Here is a 23089-nt window from a genome sequence, read left to right as displayed (position 1 = left end):
AACTGTTGTGCCATGGTTTCTATACAGTAAATTCCTTTAACACTTTAAGAAAACCTGACTTTCACTAGACCTCTGTATTTCAGTAACCTGTAAGTAAGCAATGCCTGTAATTATGCACTTAGCTAAAGATGTGCAGAACTTTCAAAGGATTTCAGCCCTCCCAAGAGATATTTGTGCCTAAACTATATAAAAAAGCTTTTCTCAATTGTGAATGGAAGAGGAGGAAAAGAAGAATGGACACCGCTTGGTCAAAACACATTTTCAGAATTACATGTTTTCAGGACTTTACTGCAAGAGGAACAACACTCCATGCTGCTATACTACCTGAAAACAGTACACCTTATGGTATATCTTACTACCTTAAGTTTAAGCTTGGAAGGGTAAGAAACCCCTTTAAGACCCTACATAAGAAGGGCTATCTATGTCAAAAAAACTGTAGCTCCTTAAATCTGCTCACTGATTGTAGATGACACAATCATTTGATGGAAGTTTCATTACGGCACACGCAAGAACATAAACCATCTCCTGAATCGTTGAGTCCAAATCTTTAATGCTGTACTCCTAGGGTCCATTTTATGGAATTTAAAGCAGATGCTCAAAAGCCTATCAGACACAGACATTATAAGCAGCTGGCACTGGCTAGAAAAAACACTTGACTAGAAAAGTGTTCCTCAGGTGAAGAGCAGTGGAGTCTTCAGAATAAAAATGCAGTTTTACAGTGGTCAAATAGTAAAACAAGTTCAGCACTAGACTTCCTCTTTTCCACTAGGATCAAGAGACAATCCAGTGTCATATTTCAGCTGACCTGTTTTCAGGCTGCCCGTCTTCTCCGTTTCTCAACATACTGCAGTGTTTATACATCTGCATCCTCGTTGATTTGGAAGCTCACCTAGCTACACTGTTTTGTTACAGAGGCAATTCTAAACAGCTAGGTAGGTTTGGTCTACAAGTAGAAACTTATCTTTTGGGGAGGTGGGGGAGGGGGAAGATCCACAGAAGGAAGAATAAACTCCCATGCTACCCTCAACTTCGGTGAACCCAATTTTAAGGCATCAAAAATTTTTATTCTTAGGATTAAACAGTGCTAGATGAGATGACAAAGAAACATGCCCTTGTAAGAGAATAATTTTTTTCTTTTAGAGAGAGCTTGATATTTTGCAATGTAGGAGAATATCAACAGATCTATCAGAAGGATTTGACAAACCACAAAACAGCAACAATCTTGTACACCAAAGATCACAATGAAATGTGAAATTTTGTTGCAGCCTATAGGTCAACTATGTTCTACCTAGTAAAACAATTATGATGATGATCCTTGACTTCAACTGTAGATTATCCACAGGCAAGTAACTTCTGGTAAACAGTCTGGTACACACTACTGATTCTGCACTACAAATTGGAACTGCAGGCAGGTGTCGAAACACAGTTGTTTCCACAGATTCAGTGGCCAGAAAGTTAAATTTCTCCCAACTGAGTGCACCCACCAAAAGTATTTTATATACTCAGCAATGTACACTGTCTATAAGACAGCAGTGAAGGAGTAAGGTGTGAAGAAGTCTGTCTATATTTGCTTAGGAAACATGTAATAACAGCAATGCTCTCAAACTTACAGAAGGCAATTTAACTGAGAGCAGGTAAGATTCTTAATTGAGTTTCCCCCTGCCAGTTTCTGACCAGAGTTCTGTATCTACAAATATCTATCTTTATAGAACAATTAGTACCAGTCCACATTAACTATGCAAGACCTACATCTCTACTAATAACTCTTTTTTCTTGTTAACTAAGCCAGGTTAATGCATGTGTAGTAGGAAAAACTTGCATTATTCAGCAAGTGCAGAAGTTCAATCCTAACAGCACTGAGCATATAGCCCTACTCCTTAGCACCTCCCACCATCATCTATTTCAACCGCTGCTTCTATATCCCTCTATGCTGTTAGCACAGAGGTTTGAAGGCAGTGAAGGTACACCCCCTCAATCCAGTTACTCTTCAAGATACAAGGGACATGAATTTCTTTGTATAGTCATGTGAGGCTTTGTTATCTGCAAAATTGTAACAAAATACCCTACAAAAGTTTTCTGCATCCTCCACAAATATTACGCTTAAGTTTTCATAACTTCTGTATCTGTATTTCATGAATTCTGTAAAGCTTGCAAACAAGGCAAACAACATATTGCTTCTATATAATAAAATCTGTATCAGGTTCAACTGTTTATAATAATTTAATCTGACTGACCACTCAACATTAAAATAAACTACAATCAAAGTGCTGTTCAGAAAGACTTATTTTGCTTTGTATAAATGACCTGTCCTTGATTCTTTTAAATTTGTTTAAAATTTCCATCTCCCCAAATGCCAACATTTTTGAGATTGGCAACCTTTATTCACCATAATTTGTCATGCACACCAATCATCTCAATTAATAAATTAAAATTAGCAAAGGGGGAAGGCAACCTGGGGAAAAAAAAAGAAAAAGAGTTCTTGTATTGGGTTGGTATGGCAAGGTTTTGGTAGTGGGGAAGCTACAGGGGTGGCTTCTGTGAGAAAATGCCAGAAGCTTCCCCTGTGTCTGACAGAGCCAATGCCAGCCGGCTCCAAGACAGACCCACCACTGGCCAAGGCCAAGCCAATCAGCAATGGTGACAGCACCTCTGTGATAATGTATTTAAGAAGAAAAAAAACAACCTAGGAAGAGCTTTTGCAGCCAGAGAGAGGAGCGAGAAGATGTAAGAAACTTTGCAGACACCAAGGTCAGTGAAGAAGGAGGGGGAGGAGGTGCTCCAGGCATCAGAGCAGAGATTCCTGTGAAGACCATGGTGAGGCAGGCTGTCCCCCTGCAGCCCATGGAGGAAGGATGAGGGGGTGTAGAAATTCCACCTGCAGCCTGTGGATTACTCCATGCCAGAGCAGGTGGAGGCACCTGAAGGAGGCTGTGACCCTGTGGGAAGCCCACGCTGGAGCAGGCTGCTGGCAGGACCTGTGGAGAGAGCAGCCCACACTGGAGCAGGTTTGCTGGCAGGACTTGTGACCCCATGGGGGACCCACGCTGGAGCACTCTGGCCCTGAAGGTCTGCACCTTGTGGAAGGGACCTGTGCTGGAGCAGTTTGTGAAGAACTGTAGCCCGTGGGAAGGATTCACGTTGTGGAGGACTGTCTCCTGTGGGAGGGACCCCACGCTGGAGCAGAGGAAGAATGTGAGGAGTCCTCCCCCTGAGAAGGAAGGAGCAGCAGAAAACAATGTGGGATGAGCTGACCACAACCCCCATTCTTCGTCCCCCTGTGCCGCTGAGGGGGGAGTAGGTAGAAACAGGGAGTGCAGTTAAGAAGAAGAAGGGCGGGGGGAGCATTTTAATATTTGATGTTATTTCTCATTGCTCTACTCTGTTTTGCTTGGTACTAAATTAGATCAATTCTCCTCTAAGTTCAGTCTGTTTTGCTTGTGACAATAACTGGTGAGTAAAATCTCCCTGTCCTTAATCCACAAGCATTTCATTATACCTTTTCTCCCCTGTCTAGTTAAGGAGGGGGAATGATAGAGCGGCTCTCGTGGGCACCTGGCCTCCAGCCAGAGTCAACCCACAACAGTTCTGTAGAAAAAAAAAGTTACAGCTGGAAGAAGCAAGTGGGACTGGCTAAGCACAGCTTAAATGAGGCCAGTTGTCTGTAAGGAATCAAAGGAGTACTGCTCTTGGCCCACCTTGCTGGTTTTCCTAAATGAGCAGTAAAGTTACTTTTTAAGCAACTTTGTCAGTCCAGCTATGCAAGCAAACCTCTGATCAATGTTAGGCCAAGAACATTATTTCAAGGCCTGGCCTGTTTACACCAAGCAATTGAAATTATATTCAAATTACTCTGGTCAAATTTCTTTCAAAGAAATTTTTGGTATATTTCTAATATTGCAGTAATATAAAAAATGGGTTAGGTAAGAAAAACACTGAAAAGAAGAGAAAAACTTACCACCCAAGGCCTTTTCCTCTCAAGCATCTCAATTAAATCAAGATGGCGCTTGCGCTCATGGTATCTCTCAACATCTTGCTTGTATCGTTCAATCCTCTGCTTCATTTTCTCCAAAGAGTTAGTTTTGTCTCTGCACAAGTTCTGTAAGAATATACATTTTCATATTTTACAGTATTTACTTTGTGAAAACACTTTTCGGAAATAGTCCACACTGCGTCTGTACATTAGAGCAGAAATTTAACACTACAGAGAACATTTCAGTACAGCAGTAGAGGGGAACAACCCAACTAGGAATAAGTTATCCAGCTGCAGAGATCACTAAGCCTGTGCTCTTGTAAGATCACAGTACAAGTAACTGTCAGGGAAAGACCTTGTGTCCTAATACCAGGATGACAACAAGGTTGCAGCTTATTGTATACACTCTCCCTTTTCTTCTTTGTTAATATACCAAACACGGAAAAATAGGTAGCAGACAACAATCTCCTCCATAATTTATAGAACTTGAAGTCAGCCAGATTAAAGCAAAAGACCACCCTGTAACAGGTGATGATTTCTGAAAGGCATAAAAGATCTGACCAGAAAAGTTATTGCCAGCCAAGAATGCCAGAGAAGTGATGAGTACTTGACAACAGGCATCCCTTGTACTGTGTCCAGAACACTTGCACACATGTGGCTTCATGCTTAAGAGCATGTGAGTGTTAGAGTGAATGAATTCTGAGATAAGATGAGCATGATTTGGTAAAAACCCACTTACCGCAGACTTTGTAAATAAATACTTTAGAATTCTGTAAGATCTCCCGTTAAATTTTATTATGCTAATTTCCCTACAGTCACCATTCTCTGTCTCAGTAATGTGCATGTTTACCTCCAGTTCTCTTTCCTTTTCTCTGAAGTTTTTCAATTCACAGTGAAATTGGTACATTCCTGGAGGACCAATGGATTTTTCAGTGGCTTCAAGCAACTCAATCTTACTCAGTTTTGCAAATTCTCCAACTTTGTCCTACAAAATAAAAAAACCAGTTACAAACCCCCCACTATTAGTTAGAACAGTGAGATACAGTAATACTGGATTTAAATACCACAACCTACTTCCTATGATCATCATATGACTTACAGCTCTATGCCGGATAGCTCTGGCATAGTTAAGCAGAGCATGGGATGACCATCTCAGAGTAGGAACCAAACGCTCCTAAACATTTGTAAGATTTCATACATGGGGTTTTTTGAGCTGTTCGGGAATTACTTAAGCTTTAACCTTACCAGTTTGCCAGGTTCTGAGGGTAGCTATTGAGGACATGGATTGGTTCATTATTTTTGAATTGGCTATCTTTCTTCTGAACAAGACAGTTTAATACAGACAATTAAAGGTTTTATTCCACTTTATTCTTAATATTGGTTCTCAAGCTGCTGAGACTATACCTTCCCAGTATAAACGCTATGACTAATTCAAAAGTAAAGCAATGTAGAAGTTAATATTAAGGCTGGCAGCCAGGGGTATCAGGAAACATTGCTGCTGTCCAAGACTAGAGTGAAAGATGTATTTGCCATTGCTACAGTGGCAGAGAGCAAACTGCCAAAACTTTCAACGTAGTAATATTCACTGAAGTGATATTTATGTCCTAAAGAAAAAAAAAGGTGGTTTAAATCCAAAAGTTATGTTGGCAGAGTATGCAGAAAGCTCTAAACAAATATTGTGAGTGCGTAAATAAAAAAAAATAACAAAACCCACAACAAAACAACCCAGAATATTTGTTTCTGCAATACTAGCTTTCTAATTTTTATTATTTTTCAGCATGTCTTCTTGAATGTACTTCTCCTTGAATAGAACAATAAACCCATGGTTGGCTAGGCTCTGATGAGATTTCCTTTTACTACCACCCCTGACGATCCACATGAACCGGGAGGGTCTGAGGAAGGAACTCACTACAACTTTTTTTAAGGTGCAATTGCGAGGCAGCTTAGTTATCTACACAGAAATGCTGACATGCCCGGGTGTGTATTCAGATATGGAAACTGCCTGTAGTATTCTTTAATCTTCTCTCTCCTTTAGGCACTATTTTCCTTCAGGATGATTTTACTCTTACATAATTTGATCCTAGATATCTTTAAGTCCTACTCACTGCTCAGGGAACCGTTGAGCCACAGACATTACCAAAAAGGCTCTAGTAGCAGTCTCTGTTACAACTGTAGAGTCATTTCATAGGACTGGTTTCTCTTTTTTGGAAAAAGAAATCCAGACAAATCTTCCCCTTCACTTACAAAGTACAGGATCCAATCCCGAGGAACTGACTTGATACAACCAGAGAACAGGGCAGACAGGGACTGACAGGGAAAGTCAGAGATGCAGATCTCAAGACCCTATAAAATTTAAGAACATTCCTACGGCAGCCTATCTCTCATAGACAGAGAGATACCACTGCTAGTGTTGCTACTCAAATGCCAGCATGGGGAGTATCAGCAGCTTTCCCTCCAGTGTCAACTGACAGCAGATACAAAACCATCCAATTAGTGAGCCTTGAAGGTTACGCAGTTCCTCCTTTCTTTCACCATCACACCAGTATGGCTACCTCATCTCTCTCATTCTTTGTGACATCCCATTAAATTGCTGAACTGCTACAAAAGCTAATAAGTAACAAAACCCTCTCTAAACACAGCACTCCATTTGCAACAGCTGTCTTTGATAATTCATTCATACCTGAGGAAGAAACTGGCACAAATTGTCCACCTGGATGTTTAAGGCTGCGATCTGTTCTTCTACTGTTTTCAGGGTTGTTGGCTTTCTGTTGATAAACCACGTTGATGTGTTGTTCACCACTTGAATCTCACGTGTGATAATGATATTGTCAGGTGTCTTAGATCTGATTAATAAAAAAAAGTGTTTATACTTTTCAGAATACGCAAAGGTTACCAAGTGTCAAAGTATGTTAGAGTTATCATATTAAAAATTTTAGATATCTAAATATTTGATATAAATTAACTGGGCAGTAGCAGCAGATTCACATTTAACGCTTCAGAAAACGTCCAGTACTTCAGTAATGAATTAATCTCACATGGAAAACACAAAGAATATCTACAAATCTTAACTCAGAGGAAGTAATTCATATAAATTACATACTCATGCTGAACGTATGAGCCATTTAAACGTTGTTAGAGATGTGAATAGTTTATATAAAAGTGTTATTTTTTTATATGACATTTAGTAAGCTTTAAAATCAGTATGCAGGAAGTGCACACTAATGCTATGCCTTTAAAGTAAAAAATATTAGTGTACAGAAGTACATCAGTAAGCTGTGTATAGCATTCCATTTACGAAAAAATCATATAGTATGAAAAATACTGATTTGTTTCCACTTTCTGCTTTTAAAGAACAGTAAGATGCATCAGTTGTGCACTTACACTCTAGCTCAACACTTATCTTCAAAATTTAGTCTAGTAAAGATGCATCGATAACAAATGAGCGATGCGACAGTCATAAATTCTTGAAAAGCTGGTCACCATTTTGATATAGAAATTGTCTAGTGCCTGTTCAGTCAGCATATAGCTAAAGATGGAGCATAAGGGCTCATAACAGTTCGGAGGCTGTGTACCTTAGGAGCTTTAAGAACAGAGGTGAAAGTAGAAGTGAGTAATTCAACAGCGTCCAGTGTTTGGAATAAGTGCCATGAGGATATGATCCTACTTCTTGAAGACAGTATGATTATTTCCCACAAGTATCTATTCCCTTAGTTTAAAATATCAGACTTTTTTCAAAAAACCTACAAAGCCATGCTCCTTTCTTTTATCAAATTAAGGCCTTTTTACTACTCTAAGTCTTGATTTTAGTTACAATCCAAGGGCCAAATTCAACCATGCCAGTGCATGCTTATAGAACTCAAAATTTAAAATTCCTCTCAAAAAGCAATTTTTGGCATCCTTGCTCTCACCCTAGAGGTTGCATTTAAATATTTTCTACCAAACAGACAAAGGACTGAATTACATTGCAATCACTGCAGTAACAATTCTAAGTCTTCATATACTGCAAATGTCTCTTCAGGCTTTCAAATAACATCAGGATCTATGTCGAAACAATCACACAGTCTACTTGAAAGACATCCTACATCCTGACCCACTGCTTGGCCAGTGTCCAAAGAATGTCTTACTTGATTACTCCCACAAGAACGAAAGTCGATATGACTTTTTCCGAGACCTGTTCTGGTATATCTTTTTTCCTTACCACAATTTTCTTTGTATACATTTGATCAGGGTGGCCAATTGTTATAGAAATTAACTTGGGCTCAGAATCTTTTGCTTAGCTCTATGTTCTATTTAGTTCAGACAAACACATCAGGTTAAACTTATCAAAACTACCTGTGCTATTGCAGCTTCATGTTAAAATCTCCATGAAAAACCATCCATTTAGGAATTCTATTAGGATAGTCTCTCTTTACTTGTCAACCCCCCCCCCCAAACTTACAGGAAGCACGTAATATTGCCCTATAACCACAAGTTACTGATAGAATTTTACAGAGTATGTCCAAATGATTTTCATTTGCTCTGGTTTGCAAAAGCTCACCTAGAAGATTGCATTAGCCAGATCTACTTTTTTATTTTCTTCTTTTTTTTCAGGATGTGATGTTTTCAGTAAGAATGTAGAGCAGCCCCTCATACCAGCAGTATCAGTATAAGAAAGTGAAGGTAGAACATCTGGTTTTAAAATTTTAAAAAATTTAAAAAACCTTATCGAGTTTTTTTTTTTCTTTTCTTCTTTAAAAATAATTTCCAAACACTTATCATGATGACAGTACTGACTGTATCTGAATCATCTGAACTTCAAATGTAATCAAAAGCTAGAAACACCATACACATCAATCTTCACCTATACATTCTTTGTACATCAAGATAAGGTAAAATGCTTTAGAAAGTGAAATCAAGACCAGCCACCACTGCTTATTTCTTGCATTGTAATTTTTTTAACCTTAAAATTTTGAATTCTGGGTAAAAAAAATAACAAAAAAAATTACTAACTTAAAGACAGACCTCTGTACACCACATTTTTTTTCACAACTTTGTGAATGACTGTGTGGGGAAATAATCTAATCAAAAATGCATGAGGAAACACAATTTTACTACTTACAGTTCAATTTCTACTACACCTTTCAAGCACCCCTGCTTTACAAAGAGAGCAACCTACAAAATTAATTATAGAAATTATTATTGCAAAATAACAGTGTATTAAAATGGAATCTCTTACAGAATATGTATTTATATAATAGAATTGCTGTAAAGGTATATTTTATCGAAAACTTACAATTAAAAACTAAAATTTATTTTGGCAGTCTATTAACTAAAAATAAAACAAGACACTATTATCTTCCTCATCAGCTAGCAGCATTAGATCTTCCTCCACAGGTTAACCATTTCTGATCAATTCGAACCTCCAAAACTGAACAAATTATAATCAGCAGATGCATAGACAGGAAGAAGTTCTCATAATTCAGGGAACAAAGGCAATACAAATTAAAGACATTGCCAAATATTTGTACTAACAGAACTGCTAATTCTAATAATATAAAAATATGAAAACAACATTAAAAGCCAATAAAAATATTAACACACATGTCATGCAGTCAACTTCCATATTTACATTTGCTCAAGACTGAGCTGCAACCAGAGAATATGTACAATCATTTAGGTATCTGGATTTAGTGCTCCAAAGATCTACTGAAATATATTCCATCCAACCAGAATATCCAAGAAAGCAACAGCAAAACTTAAAAAGTTGACAATACAAACTCCCCTCTTGGGAGCAAAAAACCCGGAAATAATAGTAGAACAACTCAAACCAATCCAACTACCATTTAAATCAATATCAGTGGCTCCATCCTTTTAGATAAATTCTCACACACATCACGGATATGTTATTTCTACAGGTTTTATATACTTGGAAATTTAAATTACACTTTTTAATGTATTTATTTATTTGTCCTTTAGGTGGTATTTCTCATCAAATGTTATTTATTCCTACCCCACTGTGGAGGCTTAGACATCTTCAGATATAACTCCTAGTCTACTTAGGGTCCAGTACAATTCAGGTGTTTCCATTTCATAATTCAGCCAAGACAGCAAGCAGTTAAGTAAGACAAAAGCCCTTTGGTAAAAACATTTGTCTCTGGACCAGGTTTTTCTACAATTTGGACACCTTACTTTTTATAAAAATAAAGCAAATCAAGGAAGACAGTCTTTTTTACCCTCCTCTGCTGGACAGGGCTCTTAATGAAATTCAGGCTAAACATGAAAATTACAAATACATAGTTACCTTATCAGCTCGCCCTATGAAAGAAGGTTTTCCAGCCAGTCCCAGGCAGATGGCACAAACAATGCTTGACTTTCCTGTACCATTAGCACCTACAATCATGTTCAGACTGGGTCCTGGACGTACTTCACAGACATCATATGTTCTGGAAAGCATGATAATTTTTTGAAGCTTATAAATACTAGGTCACCTAAAAAAAATTACTTACTTAAAACCACTTTATTATTATATTAAATACGACACATAATTTTATCAAATCTAGACTCAATCCTTAAATACTGTTTTGTAAGAAAATCCTAAGAAAATGGACTGAAAACTACTAGTAACTATAAGAGCTCCAAACAGAACAGTATTCCTAACACACATAAGCTAGAGAAAGCACATGCAAAAGATAACACCAGATACTTTATCTCAGTGGTTCCCAAGGCCTGTCCCCACTTCCCCATGAACATCATCTGCACTCTCCCCTTCTCCACTTCTTGACTGTCACTGGGAGAAAAACACACATGCAGAAGCTGACATGGACAACAGGAACCACCACCTTAGGGGAAGACGGGCCAGCACGACCACCACTGGGGAATTCATCTCCACGGAAGCAACGCTGCACTAAGAACCCACGGGACTCCGTAATCCTCACAGCTGGTCTTCTCCGCACCCCCGCACCCCGCCCCAAGCAAGGCATCACATTCCAGGGAAAAAATGTTTCACTCACTCCTTCCTCCAGCCCCGACTCGCCTCGGTATTCGAGGCCGTATTTAAGATTCCCCTGTTAAGCGAGGGAGACTCCCCGGTCCGTTCACCACGGCGGAGAACGGCCGCAGGGAGTCCATCCCTGCCTCGCCAGCCCGCTGCTCCACGTTTGGCCCTCCGGACTTAACCGCCAGCTCCCCAGCCTCGCACCCGCTTTAAAACAGGGCGGGGGGCGAGGAGGAAGCCGAGGCCGTCCAGGCTAGCCACCGATCCCTGAGACGGCAGGGAGACCGCACGCCAGCGGCCAACGTCGGCCGCCGCCACTTGGGAGGAGAAAGCGCCCACCGCTTACTCACAGGAAGTTCTCCATGAAGATCCTAACGATAGACCCCTCGACGAACCGAGGCCGCGCCTCGGAGCTCCTCACGGCCCGCTGGCTGCCGCCGGCGCCCAGCTGACAGGCGCCCAGGCTCCATTTCCCTGCCGCCGCCACCGCCATCTTCCCTCTCAGCCAGCCCAACCCCAGTCGCGAGAACGCGCCCCGCCCCTCAATCTCATTGGCGGTCAGAAAACGGCGGGCAAGTGAGAAGCGCGCTCATTGGCGCATGGGGCGGGAATAAACGGCGGTGAAGCTTTCCACTGGCTTGTAGCGTGCCGCGTTGGTGCCCATTGGCTGGAAGGGAATGGGGCGGTAAGGGGGACCGGGGAAGGAGGTTGTGCGCTGGTGCTTTTGGCTTTACAGTGCGGCGGCATTCTGCCTCCGTGCTTCCCAGCCTTGAGGCGCTTAACGGGCGTGATGCGGCCGGGGATCGGCCGGCAGAGACGAATCCCTTCCCGCCTCGCGGGCCGCACCTCTCGGCGGGCGCTGTGGCGGGAGGACGGCGCCTCCTGGCCTGTAGGCCCTGCGGTGGGGCGGCGCGGGGCATGAAGAGAGGCGGTCGGCACCGGGGCCCGCTTTTAGCGAGTTTCTCGAAGGCCCCTACCGGGGCGGCCACGGCCCCCTCGGCTGTCACCACCCGCTACCTCTAGCCGGCTGAGCAGCGTAACGCGACGCGGGAGAGTGGTGGTAGCGGCGGCTTTCCCACGGGGTGGCAGCACAGCCGAGCAGGTGGGCGGCCAGTGCTTCCGAGGTGGGCACCTTCTAAGCATCTCCCTTCCTTCATAGGGACAGGCTTGGGTTCCGGTCCAGCGAAGTCTTGTTTTCATATTCCAGCGCCTGTCTGGGTTTGTTTACTTTTTCTTAATTTCTAGCAAAGTAATACGGAAGACGTTTTTTACATATGTTACTTCAGAGATCAGGAAGTCTGTAGGAAGATGTCCTTTAAAATGATTCTAGGGTAATGCTTACACATGAGACCTTGCATCTTGACTGGAGGGCAATCACTAGTGTCACTGAGACTCCTTACCTTTCCCACACGCTTTATTTTTTTCTCTCAGACCGAGTTCCTGCTGGAGCACAATGCCGCATAACTAGCCAAAGCTTCTGTGAGGGACTAGGAGGCTGATTAAGACTGCTGAAAGAGATGAACTGCTTGTGCTTGAGTGAAACTAGGTAAAGGAATCAAACATAGAGCAGTTTGTCCTAGAAAGTTTACAAGGAAAACAAAATTTTTTCCAATATGAACCAGATACTTGGCATGCAGAGGCTTGCAAGGCCACCTGTCCTAAGCAACTGTAATACCCTGCAAAGATGGGGGTAAAGATGTCAGAACAGCATCTTTGGTTATGGATGTACCAGAATTGGAACCAATGAGGAAAAGTAATTTAAGGCAGGTGGTTTCTCTGAGAGGAATTTAGGGACACAAAAAGAGGTACAAGGACAGTGAAAAAGTTGTTCCAGATACAGGGGAAAAAAATGAGGGAAGAAATACTAAAATCCATTAAAGAATGAAACAGACTTCTGCTTCAACAATATGAGTGCAGATGCCCACAGACAGTAATGAAGCTGACCTGCATGTCCAAGCCCACCAGGACATCAGACAGCCACTTTGGACAACCCACTGGACTTTACAACAGATCCGTGTCAAGAAGACTTGGTGTAGAGAAATAAAGAATCATAGGAGTGCACTCTAGTACTATATGGTACAAAGGGGAAAGGATAATAAAATTGAAAGTATGTCTTTCATAGGATTTGTGATAATAGCTTTGTAATAGCTGTATACTAGAGTGTGAAATTGTATCATTGTAAATTAGTAACACTAGTATGTCTATTAGTTGATTTATTAGTTGGTAATGTTTTACTTAATCAGTAAAACTGTAGCCTCCTAAATCGGTTACGTCTCAAGCTTGCAGACCAAAAAGGTAGAGTTGGACTCATTAAGTGACTTCCAGCCATAAGAGAAGGAGGCAGTAGATTAAGGAACCATTTCAACATATTCCTACTAGAAACTGCTGTTTTTCCCAGAATTTGTTAGGGAGCATTTTCTAGGATCTGGTGAATATGGATGCTGGTAAGATCTGGAAAAAAGGAGATGATAAAGGCCGCAAAGTAGGCAGTGCTTTGACCAAAAGGAGTTCTTGAAGAGAGGGAAGATGTAAAAGCTAATAAGGAACATAGGAGCAGCAAGATGTAACACAGTACTTGGCAGTGAGCAAAGGAACATAGCAGAATATGCACTTGGCCTAGAAAGAGACCAAAATGCTGATGTTCAGGAAAACCATATGCAAATGGGAAAAACAGAAAGGCATAGGAGGTGGGCAGGAAAACAACAGCGGAAGGATGGGAAGAAAACAGCAAGAAGATGAGTATTGATCAAAGTAACATAAAGGAGTATTGAAAGCTTATTCATTCATACTTGCACAACTAAGAAACTTGAAATCACAAATTGAAATGTTTTTTCCAAAGGAAATGCTAAAATTAAGTAAATTTGACATCTGACACCTAGTCTTTTATTTGATGTAGGACGAGACCGATTTCTCTTTTTCAAGGTGTAAGGGGTAGGACCTTTTGACTTGATGTGTCTTGTTGCAGGGAAAACATGCTGTCTTCAGCCTTTTACCTTACACAATGGTCCTTCTGGAGCAGTGGGTCTCTTGAGTGTGGCCAGTCACACTTGTGAGCTATGTTCAGATCCAGGTAGCTAAAATGCCAGGTCTTTTAATGCTGAGCTTGAGATGTCTTAGTGAAGCTTCATGACTGTAAAGTTGGATTTATGTTAGGTTTATTTCTGTGTGACACAATAGTTAGCCAGCATACAGTTTCATTTACATTAGCACATAGCTAGAATAACAATATTTTGTGTTGTTATTCTGTTTTTCCATTGGCGTAAATGAGATCTGAGTTTGCCCCTCTTTTTGGAAATTAATTGACATTTTGTCATTATCCTTATTAATGGAAAATATTTAAAGAATAAAGAGAGTATTAAACAAGAGGGCAATAAAAGGGCTTTTTCTCTGATCTCAGGGCAACTTCAGTTCTGCTTCAGCACAAAGCTACATTTAGAACAATCAAATACAAGCCTTTTAGTGTTTGGGATGTTATAACTGCTTTTGAAGGTTTCTTTTTCATTTCCATTCTATGGACAGTGCCACAATCAGGATCAAAGCAATTACTTGTAGGTTCTCCAGTAGCTGTTGAAGAAATTTTCAGACAGTAAACAGGCCTAGTATAGCAAGTCCCCAAACTGTTCTTTCCCCTGCTGTGATACCTGTACGGCTACTGCAGTAGTGAGAAAGGAACAAATAGTAAACAAAAATGGATCCAGGGCAGAAATTAGTTGCACGACGAGTTTCCTATTTGGACAGAACTGATGGAACCATAAAACAAGTTTGCAGGTGGAGAAATCTTAATGTACCTTCCCTTGTTTTCAGATGTTTTGCAGCCATTCTTTCACTAGTCTGTCAATTTCCTATTCTATAAACTGATATTTAGCAGGCATTGAAGTAATTTAAAGCAACCTTTCAAATTCTCTCTCCATTCTTTAATTCCTGCAGCAGAAATGAATGGAAAGGTACTGTAGTTCGCTACTGAAGGAAGAACTTAGGCGCTTTTTTTTTTTTTTTTCTGTAGTCAGGACAGTGCTTCACACCCCATGGATAAGTACTCAGTGTTACTGACAAAATCATCGTACCAGTGAGGTTCCTAGAGAACACTCAATGGAGAGCAGAATAGAGTACCTTGCTTATGTTCTTACTCATATCAGCCTAAATCTGATTATTTTGATGCAGTGTAGCAGAGTTGCATAAATTGTTAGAGATAGAAATCCAATAGTTATACTTTGTGCTTCATTTCATTTCCAGAAAAGTCCCATCAGAAGTATGGAGAACCATCAAGCCTGACGATTTTAACCACTTCATTTTCACTTGTTTTCTCCTTAGGTAATGTGATCTGAATATTGATACCAAAGCATAAGCTTTACAGAACAACTGTAAAACTGTGCGGACTCTTAGGAAACAGTTGATTTTTTCTGGCTGTTTTCATTTTCAGAGTAACAGCAAGAGTGATACATTCATAACCACCTGCCAGTGGGGACTGTAGGTAGCTAGGATAGGCAGTTAAGATGTCAATTCCTTTTGGCTCTTCATCAGTCTCTCAGAAATAATAAACTGCTTCAATCTGTGTGGTCAAATAAACATGTTAATACTGAATGTATTTAACAGAACAATCTCTTCAATTGTGTGTCGCCAAAATGAAAACTTACTAAGGATGCACAGGGCTGCTAGATTGTCCTAGGTGCTGTTGATCCTTAGTGGCTGTTAGGAAAAACTTATACTTTGTTCTGAAAGGAGCAAAAGCTATCCCACTTCTCAGGGCTCACATCTTGTAGTAACAGCTTGAATGTGCTGGCTCTAAGAATAACTTTTGTGGTTCAATACAGGAACTTTCTGCAGATCAGATTGCTTTCTGTCAGCTGTCTTAGGTGATGTGACCCACACATTTCATTCTTTTTTGTATTCAAAATATTGAATTCAGGCTATTATATTAGGTTTAGTTTACACTGATTTCTTGTTACACTGTCCTGGTTTCAGCTGAGAGGATTGATTTTTTCTTCATAGTAGCTAGTGTGGGGATACATTTTGGATTTGTGCTGGAGACGGCATTGATAATACAGAGATGTTTTTGTTCTATGGACTTATTGTTGAGCAGTGCTTACACAGAGCCAAGGCCTTTTCTGCTTCTTGCACTGCCCTGCCAGCGGGATGGCTGGGGGTGCACAAGAAGTTGGGAGGAGACACAGCCAGGACAGGTGACCCAAACTGACCAAAGGGATATTCCATACCATATGACGTCATGCTCAGTTTATAAGGAGCTTGGGGGAAGGGGGGAGGGGGGGGGGCTGCGGCGTTCAGAGCAATGGCATTTGTCTTCCCAAGTAACCGTTAGGCGTGATGGAGCCCTGCTTTCCTGGCGATGGCTGAACACCTGCCTGCCCATGGGAAGTGGGGAATGAATTCCTTGTCTTGCTTTGCTTGTGTGTGCGGCTTTTGCTTTACCTGTTAAACTGTCTTTATCTCAACCCAGGAGTTTTCTCACTTTAACTTTTCTAGTTCTCTTCCCCCATCCCGATTGGGGGGAGTGAACAAGCGGCTGCGTGGTGCTCAGCTGCCAGCTGGGGTAAAACCACGACATACACCAATAACTATAAAGTCTAGAGCACAGCAGAAAGATGATTTTCAAAGTTACATTTTATTAGGAAGTTATAATTTCAAAACAAAACCTTACACACAAACATATAAAATCTTAAAAATTATCAAGTTGTGTGAATTCAGTTTCCTATTAATATAAATGCAAGACATCTGTGGTTGGGTAAAGTGTAAGTACCTTCTCTGTGAGTGTAGAAACCAATTTATTAAAAAAAACCCTAACAACCCAAGACTTTTACACCAGAAAACATAAGGCTTCAAAGGGTTTCATTTCATATAGTTCAACATGTTAGCAGCTTACACTGAATTATACTGGAACACTAAAAGTGAGTTTGTTATTGGCAAGAACAACAAATATATTTGTTATAGTAAAAGAATACAAAACCACAAAAAATTGCCAGCAGAGTGTTAAGAGTTTCCCAGAGAGATTTGTCATCATGAATAATTGCACTTAACCTGTAGGCTATTACTAGTAGCTAATACTATTTTCTTTATTATTTCAAAATATTTATAATTTCCTTAACAAAATCCATTCTGTACCCAACACAAAACATTCACTGAATGCAGATTTAAGTTAACACAATATTAGATTTTAATTGTGCACCTTTACTTTCCTCTTTTTACCTATATACCAGAAAGGTTAAAGAAAAGGGGGGGGGGGAGCATTAAAATGAGTGATCTGTGCAAAACAGGAAGCTTTTGTATAATAACTGATACCTCATGCAAAAGAGAAAAAATATTAACAAAAACAGTCTAAGAAGCCCTGAGTCAATAATTTCACTGCAAAGGCGAGGAACATGAGTGTTCTGAGTTCTTCCTATACATTGGTGCATATTCAAACCAGTCCAGTATTTACTTAAAACATATTTCAAAATAGGCAGTTTGTGCAGTTTCTCACATACAAATCTTCTATGCACTTCATTCCTTTCAGCAGACTGTATTTAATACTCAATTTCATTTAAGCTGTCAGGATAGCCTGATGAGAATTGAATTTCTTCCACTTCTAGAATACAAAGAAGGGGGAAATACTGTAATTATTTGTATTTTTATCATACATAAGAATGCGTAAGACTATAATTACCATGCTGGATATAAATGGGACTGCTGTACAGTTTTTAAAAAGTGTTACAGCATCTTTACCAGTCCATATTCTGAGGATGGTCTTGCATCTTACTAGAATACAAAAATTCTGCACTAACCCAGCAGCATGATACTAAATTCAGATCCATTCACTGGGGATTAAAGGGAAGAAGTTTCACCTGCCTAATTACAAAAAGCACTGTGAATTGCTAGGTGTCTCCTAAGAAACAAAAAAAAGTATGTTTAAACTTACCTAAACAGGGTCCTGCCTGGAACAGAATATCATCAATAGCAGTGTCACTTCTGATTGAGACACCACGGATTGCCTCAAAAATAATCTGTGAAGGTAAGACGCAGCTTTTAATGAATCCCACAGGAGAACGACTTAAAAAACCAAAACCCTATGCAGTCTGTTCAAGGATCTGAAAGCCTGCTTCTTGCAAAGAAACTGGTAGGCTCCATCAGTGGACTGATTGCCCTGCTCAGAGAATTAGGGTGCGTGCTGCGCCGAAGGAAGCAAATTTGTTCTCACAATGTGTTAAGAAATTGCTGTGTGTTACAGGCCACTGATAAATTTTCTCTAGTGATGCAGCATTTCTGTCTTGCTTTTCAGCCCAAATGTGTTGCTGTGTGTTGCCCGTATGCAGGCAAGACTTGAGGGGAAAAAAGGCATTACAATATTATGTGGTGGTGGTCTTACTGATGAAGCTAAACTTTCTTTTCAGTAAAGGTTGGTTTGTTTTTTTCTAATTCATTCCCATGCTCTTAAGGCAAAGTGGAAAAAGCCCACCATCTTTGGTTAGTGATCAATGCAGTTTTGTGCCCAGTGCTGTTTTAGTCAATAGCAATTTCAGCTTCCTCTTTGACAGAAACTGAAGCAAGCTTTGTCTCTGGCAATACTGAAATGATGGCACTGTTGGGACCAAAGGCAGAGCTCTGGCATTGCATCATAGAATTGTTTCAGCTGGAAAAGATATCAAGATCATCAAGTCCATCTGTTAGCCCAGCACTGCCAAGTCCACCACTAAACCATGTCCCTAAGCACCACATCTACATGTCTTTTAAATATGACCAGGAATGGGGACTCCACCACTTCCCTGGGCAGCCTGTTCCAATGATTGACAAACCTCTTGGTGAAGAAATTTTTCCTAATATCCAACCTAAACCTCCCCTGGCACAACTTGAGGCCACTTCCTCTTGTTACTTGGGAGAAGAGACCAACACCCACCGGGCTACAACCTCCTTTCAGGTAGTTGTAGAGAGCAATACGGTCTCCCCTCAGCCTCCTCTTCTCCAGGCTAAACAACCCCAGTTCCCTCAGCTGCTCCTCATAAGACTTGTGCTCCAGACCCTTCACCAGCTTCGTTGCCCTTCTCTGGGCGCGCTCCAGCACCTCAATGTCCTTTTTGCAGTGAGGGGCCCAAAACAACACAGGACTCAAGGTGCGGCCTCACCAGCACCAAGTACAGGGGGACGATCACTTCCCTGGTCCTGCTGGCCACACTATTTCTGATACAAGCCAGGATGCTGTTGGCCTTCTTGGCCACCTGGGCACACTGCTGGCTCATATTCAGCCAGCTGTTGACCTAATCATCCTCTGCCTTTGGTGCCACCTCAGAAAGACCCTCCTGCAAGAAGCAGCCATTCTGTCACAGCTTAGTGGTTATGTCAAACCTAGACAGCTGAAGGAAAAGAAATTGCACAAGTGATCTAAGTAAATACTACCCCTACTGACAAGAAATGATGGGAAAACAGCATTTAAATACTTAAAAATTGATTTTGAATTAATGAATTATTTTCATACTTGCAATCCATTAATGTGTTTAATGATTCCCTCCCTCCCTTCATTTGTAAGAAATCACACGTTACTTCTGCTCGTTCAGGTATCCATTTGATGCTATCTACATTTTAAGATATTAATTTTATACTTAGATTCTGGCACATAGTTCAGTTTGATATTCCCTTTTGACTGCTTTTTGTTTTGTTTTTTCTTACCTGGTAGTTTCTATCACTTTCATATTCTATCAGTCCCCTTAGCCATGAGATGCTTTGTTCCCCTGTCCTCCTCCACAAAGGAATCTCTTCATCATCACCTTCCTTTTTTAGATAAACACTTAATAATCCAGTCCCAGCTCCATACATGTGGTAGAAAAATGTCAAGCACTGTTTTCCAGAGGTTCCTCTTAGTGATCTTGAAACTAGGTACGCTCTCTGTCCATAGACCATGTTGGATGCCTCTATATACATGTAGTATCCTTAAAAACATATACAATCAAATATTAGCACAGTAGAACACAGTCTCTCAGCATATTCATTATGCTCAACATGTTGATTATATAAAAAAACTATTTTGGTAAACATTTTTATGCCATAGACTGTTATATTTGTGAACTGTAATTTTTCTGATATTGTAATAATTGGGTAGTGTAATAATAATGGTAATATTTGTGAATGCTAATATAGGAATATTAAAAACCTGTTTATATCTGATGAAATACATAGCAACAACAAGGAATACAAAATAAGAAAAAAAAAATTAAACCAGAAATGCACTCTGACAGTGGTCAATTAACTCACAGATCTCTTGGAATTCAAAGACAGTTGCGTGTACAAACTACATCTGAGGGTAGTTTAGGCAATGGTTGGAACTGATGCTATTAACAAAGCAAATTAATTCAAATACCTCTTTTAAATTACATATGACATCAATAACATTTTTCTTTCTGTGATCAAGATGTGAAGACACAAGTGAGGAAAACTGGACTCTCTAGAATCCATGAATGAATGAAAGATTGTCATGAACTCTGATCTGTGGAAAAATTAGTCATTAATTGGTGGCAGGCAAACCAATCCCCCCCTTCCTGATCCATCATCGAGTCATTTCCAGTTGGAGCAAAACTGAGGTGTGTCAGAGGACTGAGGAGCATCTCCACGTCCCATCTGCTGCATATGGCAGCTGTTCTGTGTTTTGAGATGTACACTCTGCCAGCAGGCAGTGAACTCAGATTTTGTAGCAGCTCTTCATGCAGTCCCCACTGCTCCCATCTTGGGGTGGTGGAGAGGACAAGCTGCCCTTCTGTCTCCATGAGTCCTGGTGGTGAGATTGCCCTCGGGGACAGAGGGGATTCCTAAGGATGGGTGAGGCAGGAGAAAAACGGAGAGCGGCAAGAGTACCCAGGGGATGATCGGGGTGTCTCATGGTATTCAGAGTCCTATTATCTACACAAACCTATGCTGAAGACATCCCCTGTAACTCGGGTTGTAGTTTGGTGGTGAGCAGCAATAGAGAGAAAGGGTGAAGAGGAAGATTATCTACAGCTCTAGGTCTGTAAGGAAAAGATCACGTTTGCTGGAGAATTCCCAAGGTTATTTATACCAAATCTAGTGCAAGCCATTGCGAGGATTTTGATGTTCACTATGCTTAAAAGGTCTTTGAGTTAAAAATCAAAACCTACATCTCATACTAGAGTAAAATAAAATAGATTGCCTTTAGTTGCCTTAGGCTTGACTCATAAACTTGTTGGAAAGACTAGATCAGCTCTTTTTTTTAATTAAAACCACGTATTTCTCAGCACATCTAGCTGCAAAGAGGTGTGCGAAATAAGGAGTAAACGTTGTAAACGTATTTTCATGTCACAGGCCAGGCTTAAAAGATGCTCCTACTTCACCATTTCTAAAGTCAAGCTATCAGTCTCAGATCTCAGAATAGTGATCTATATAAACTGAAAATAGGTCTAATATCAGTTTCTGCCTTAGAAATTAAAAAAAATTGTACTGACAGCCCATTCCTTTACTTGAGCAAGAAACTCCTAAGTGTTGCTCCTACTATAAGGAGAGGGTTATTATCCTTGGAAACACAAGATCTGGGATATAGAGTATATGAAAGAGTAAAATAAAATAAAATGTATTATCTAGGGAATAACCAGAGGGGAAAAAAGTGTCAAACAAACCTGAATGTTGAATCCTTTTATGGAACCAAGTGTAGCTACCTACCAAAACAACCAGCAACTTTAGTGTGATGTGGTCCTTTTGGATTATATTTTGTAGAAAAAGAAGAGTCAACACCAGACAATACAGAGATGGCCTACAGATGCCTCTCTGAGAGTGTCACCCACATTTCAAAACAAAAATTCTCAAATGAACTTTAAAAAGTTCATTTAAACTTAAAAATCTTTTCTGTTAGGAAAAATTCTCACTTATTTTAAAGCTGGTGATCGTATGTCTGGTTGATACAGAAGAACTGGACAGCAAGGGTAACAAAGACTTACAGACAGTATGTCATCTAATTCAGTCTAATGTCATCTAAATTTTAAATGGAAAAGGGACAAGAATGTCAATATTCCCTTTTGAATGAAGGTCATTTCATAGTACAAAGGTATCATTACTGGGAAAATGTTCTTGATTTGTATATAGCCTACATTTGAGATAACTTAGCCAATAGAATTGGCCAAAATATGATCAGATTTATAAGTAATGCTTCTTGGTTTTATTTCAGAACACGTAAGAGGAGTTTTAAGCTTTAAAACTATGAAAGGCTTCTTCATATTTCTACCCAGAATCAGTATAGTTTAGAAATAACAATGATGATCTGAAATTTCAAGCCAAAGAGAAACATTTCCATCTGCATTCTCAACTCCACATGCAGGGTTTTGGCCAAACAGTCCCACATGCCATGAATTTACGCTAGTCAGTTTCCATACCCTGCTCAGGATGCAGCTATTACAGAAATTTTACTAGGAGGTAGGAAAAGAACATTTTGCTGAATTTTCACAATGCCATCTTTTTAGATAAAGAGATCAGAAACAAAACATTTGTTATTTTGTTAAGTAGAAACAAAGTTTTCCAGAGTAACTTGAATTAAGCTTCCACAGAGCGAGATTTCATATGCACAGCTGAAATAACTATGCTTCATAATGCTTAACGTGGTTTACACTCAATCACAGTTGACAGAATAATAATAATAATTGCTTTTGATGAGGCTTTTGAACAGGCCAACTGCTTTCATAATCCAGCTACAATTTTTGACAGACTGGATAGATGCCTACTGCAAATAAGCCAGCTTGTCTGCAGCTGACTTTTTATAACTTGTTGAATGAACCACTGTGAAGGAAGGCAAGTCCAAAGGCCCCAAAAACCTTTTTAAACCCCTGTAAGCATTTAAAGTTCACAAGCCTTAGGGCAGTTTCATCCACTATGCTGAAGTCAGTGGAGTTGTTACTGAGGTCCTCTTCTGCAGAAACATGAGCACCCAACGCAGTGATGCAGTTCATCATTTCCAAAAGTCACCAGGTACTGCCCCTGGTGTGGGGGCAATTCTGATGCAGTTTTCTTTCAGCTCGTTCATGCTAATGGAGGCCCCACTTCCCTAAATACTTGAAATTACACAAGTGAGGTTATGGAGCAGATTTTCAAGATAAAGGGTCTGTGGGACCTCTTTTATTATCTGTATTTTCTTCTAAGTTTGAATAGGAAGGTGTTCATGCAGAGGA

The 23089-nt window shown here is 40.2% G+C and overlaps 2 protein-coding genes across 3 annotated transcripts in view; both read right to left on the bottom strand.

The window, feature by feature from the left end:
- SMC5 (structural maintenance of chromosomes 5) overlaps window positions 1-11464 on the bottom strand; it is a 51655-nt gene extending 40191 nt beyond the window's left edge. Inside the window, exons 1-6 of the mRNA XM_075739539.1 lie at window positions 11294-11464; window positions 10251-10392; window positions 9069-9121; window positions 6651-6813; window positions 4821-4955; window positions 3956-4096 (exon numbers count right to left, since the gene is read on the bottom strand). Of these exons, the coding sequence (XP_075595654.1) occupies window positions 3956-4096; window positions 4821-4955; window positions 6651-6813; window positions 9069-9121; window positions 10251-10392; window positions 11294-11436 (777 nt within the window). The 5' untranslated portion in view covers window positions 11437-11464. The remainder of the gene's footprint in view (window positions 1-3955; window positions 4097-4820; window positions 4956-6650; window positions 6814-9068; window positions 9122-10250; window positions 10393-11293) is intronic.
- Window positions 11465-16544: 5080 nt separating this feature from the next.
- The window catches only part of MAMDC2 (MAM domain containing 2), a 60862-nt gene continuing 54317 nt past the window's right edge, over window positions 16545-23089 (bottom strand). For both annotated transcript variants that reach the window (XR_012833147.1, XM_075740895.1), the window contains exons 12-14: window positions 19596-19855; window positions 17854-17938; window positions 16545-17523 (exon numbers count right to left, since the gene is read on the bottom strand). Coding sequence is in view for 1 of the 2 variants with exons in the window: in XM_075740895.1 (XP_075597010.1) it covers window positions 17462-17523; window positions 17854-17938; window positions 19596-19855 (407 nt within the window). In the remaining variant the exon portion in view is untranslated. The remainder of the gene's footprint in view (window positions 17524-17853; window positions 17939-19595; window positions 19856-23089) is intronic.

Source organism: Balearica regulorum, chromosome Z, assembly GCF_011004875.1.
Source record: "Balearica regulorum gibbericeps isolate bBalReg1 chromosome Z, bBalReg1.pri, whole genome shotgun sequence".
NCBI lineage: Eukaryota > Metazoa > Chordata > Aves > Gruiformes > Gruidae > Balearica > Balearica regulorum.
This window is presented reverse-complemented; position numbering and strand designations above follow the sequence as displayed.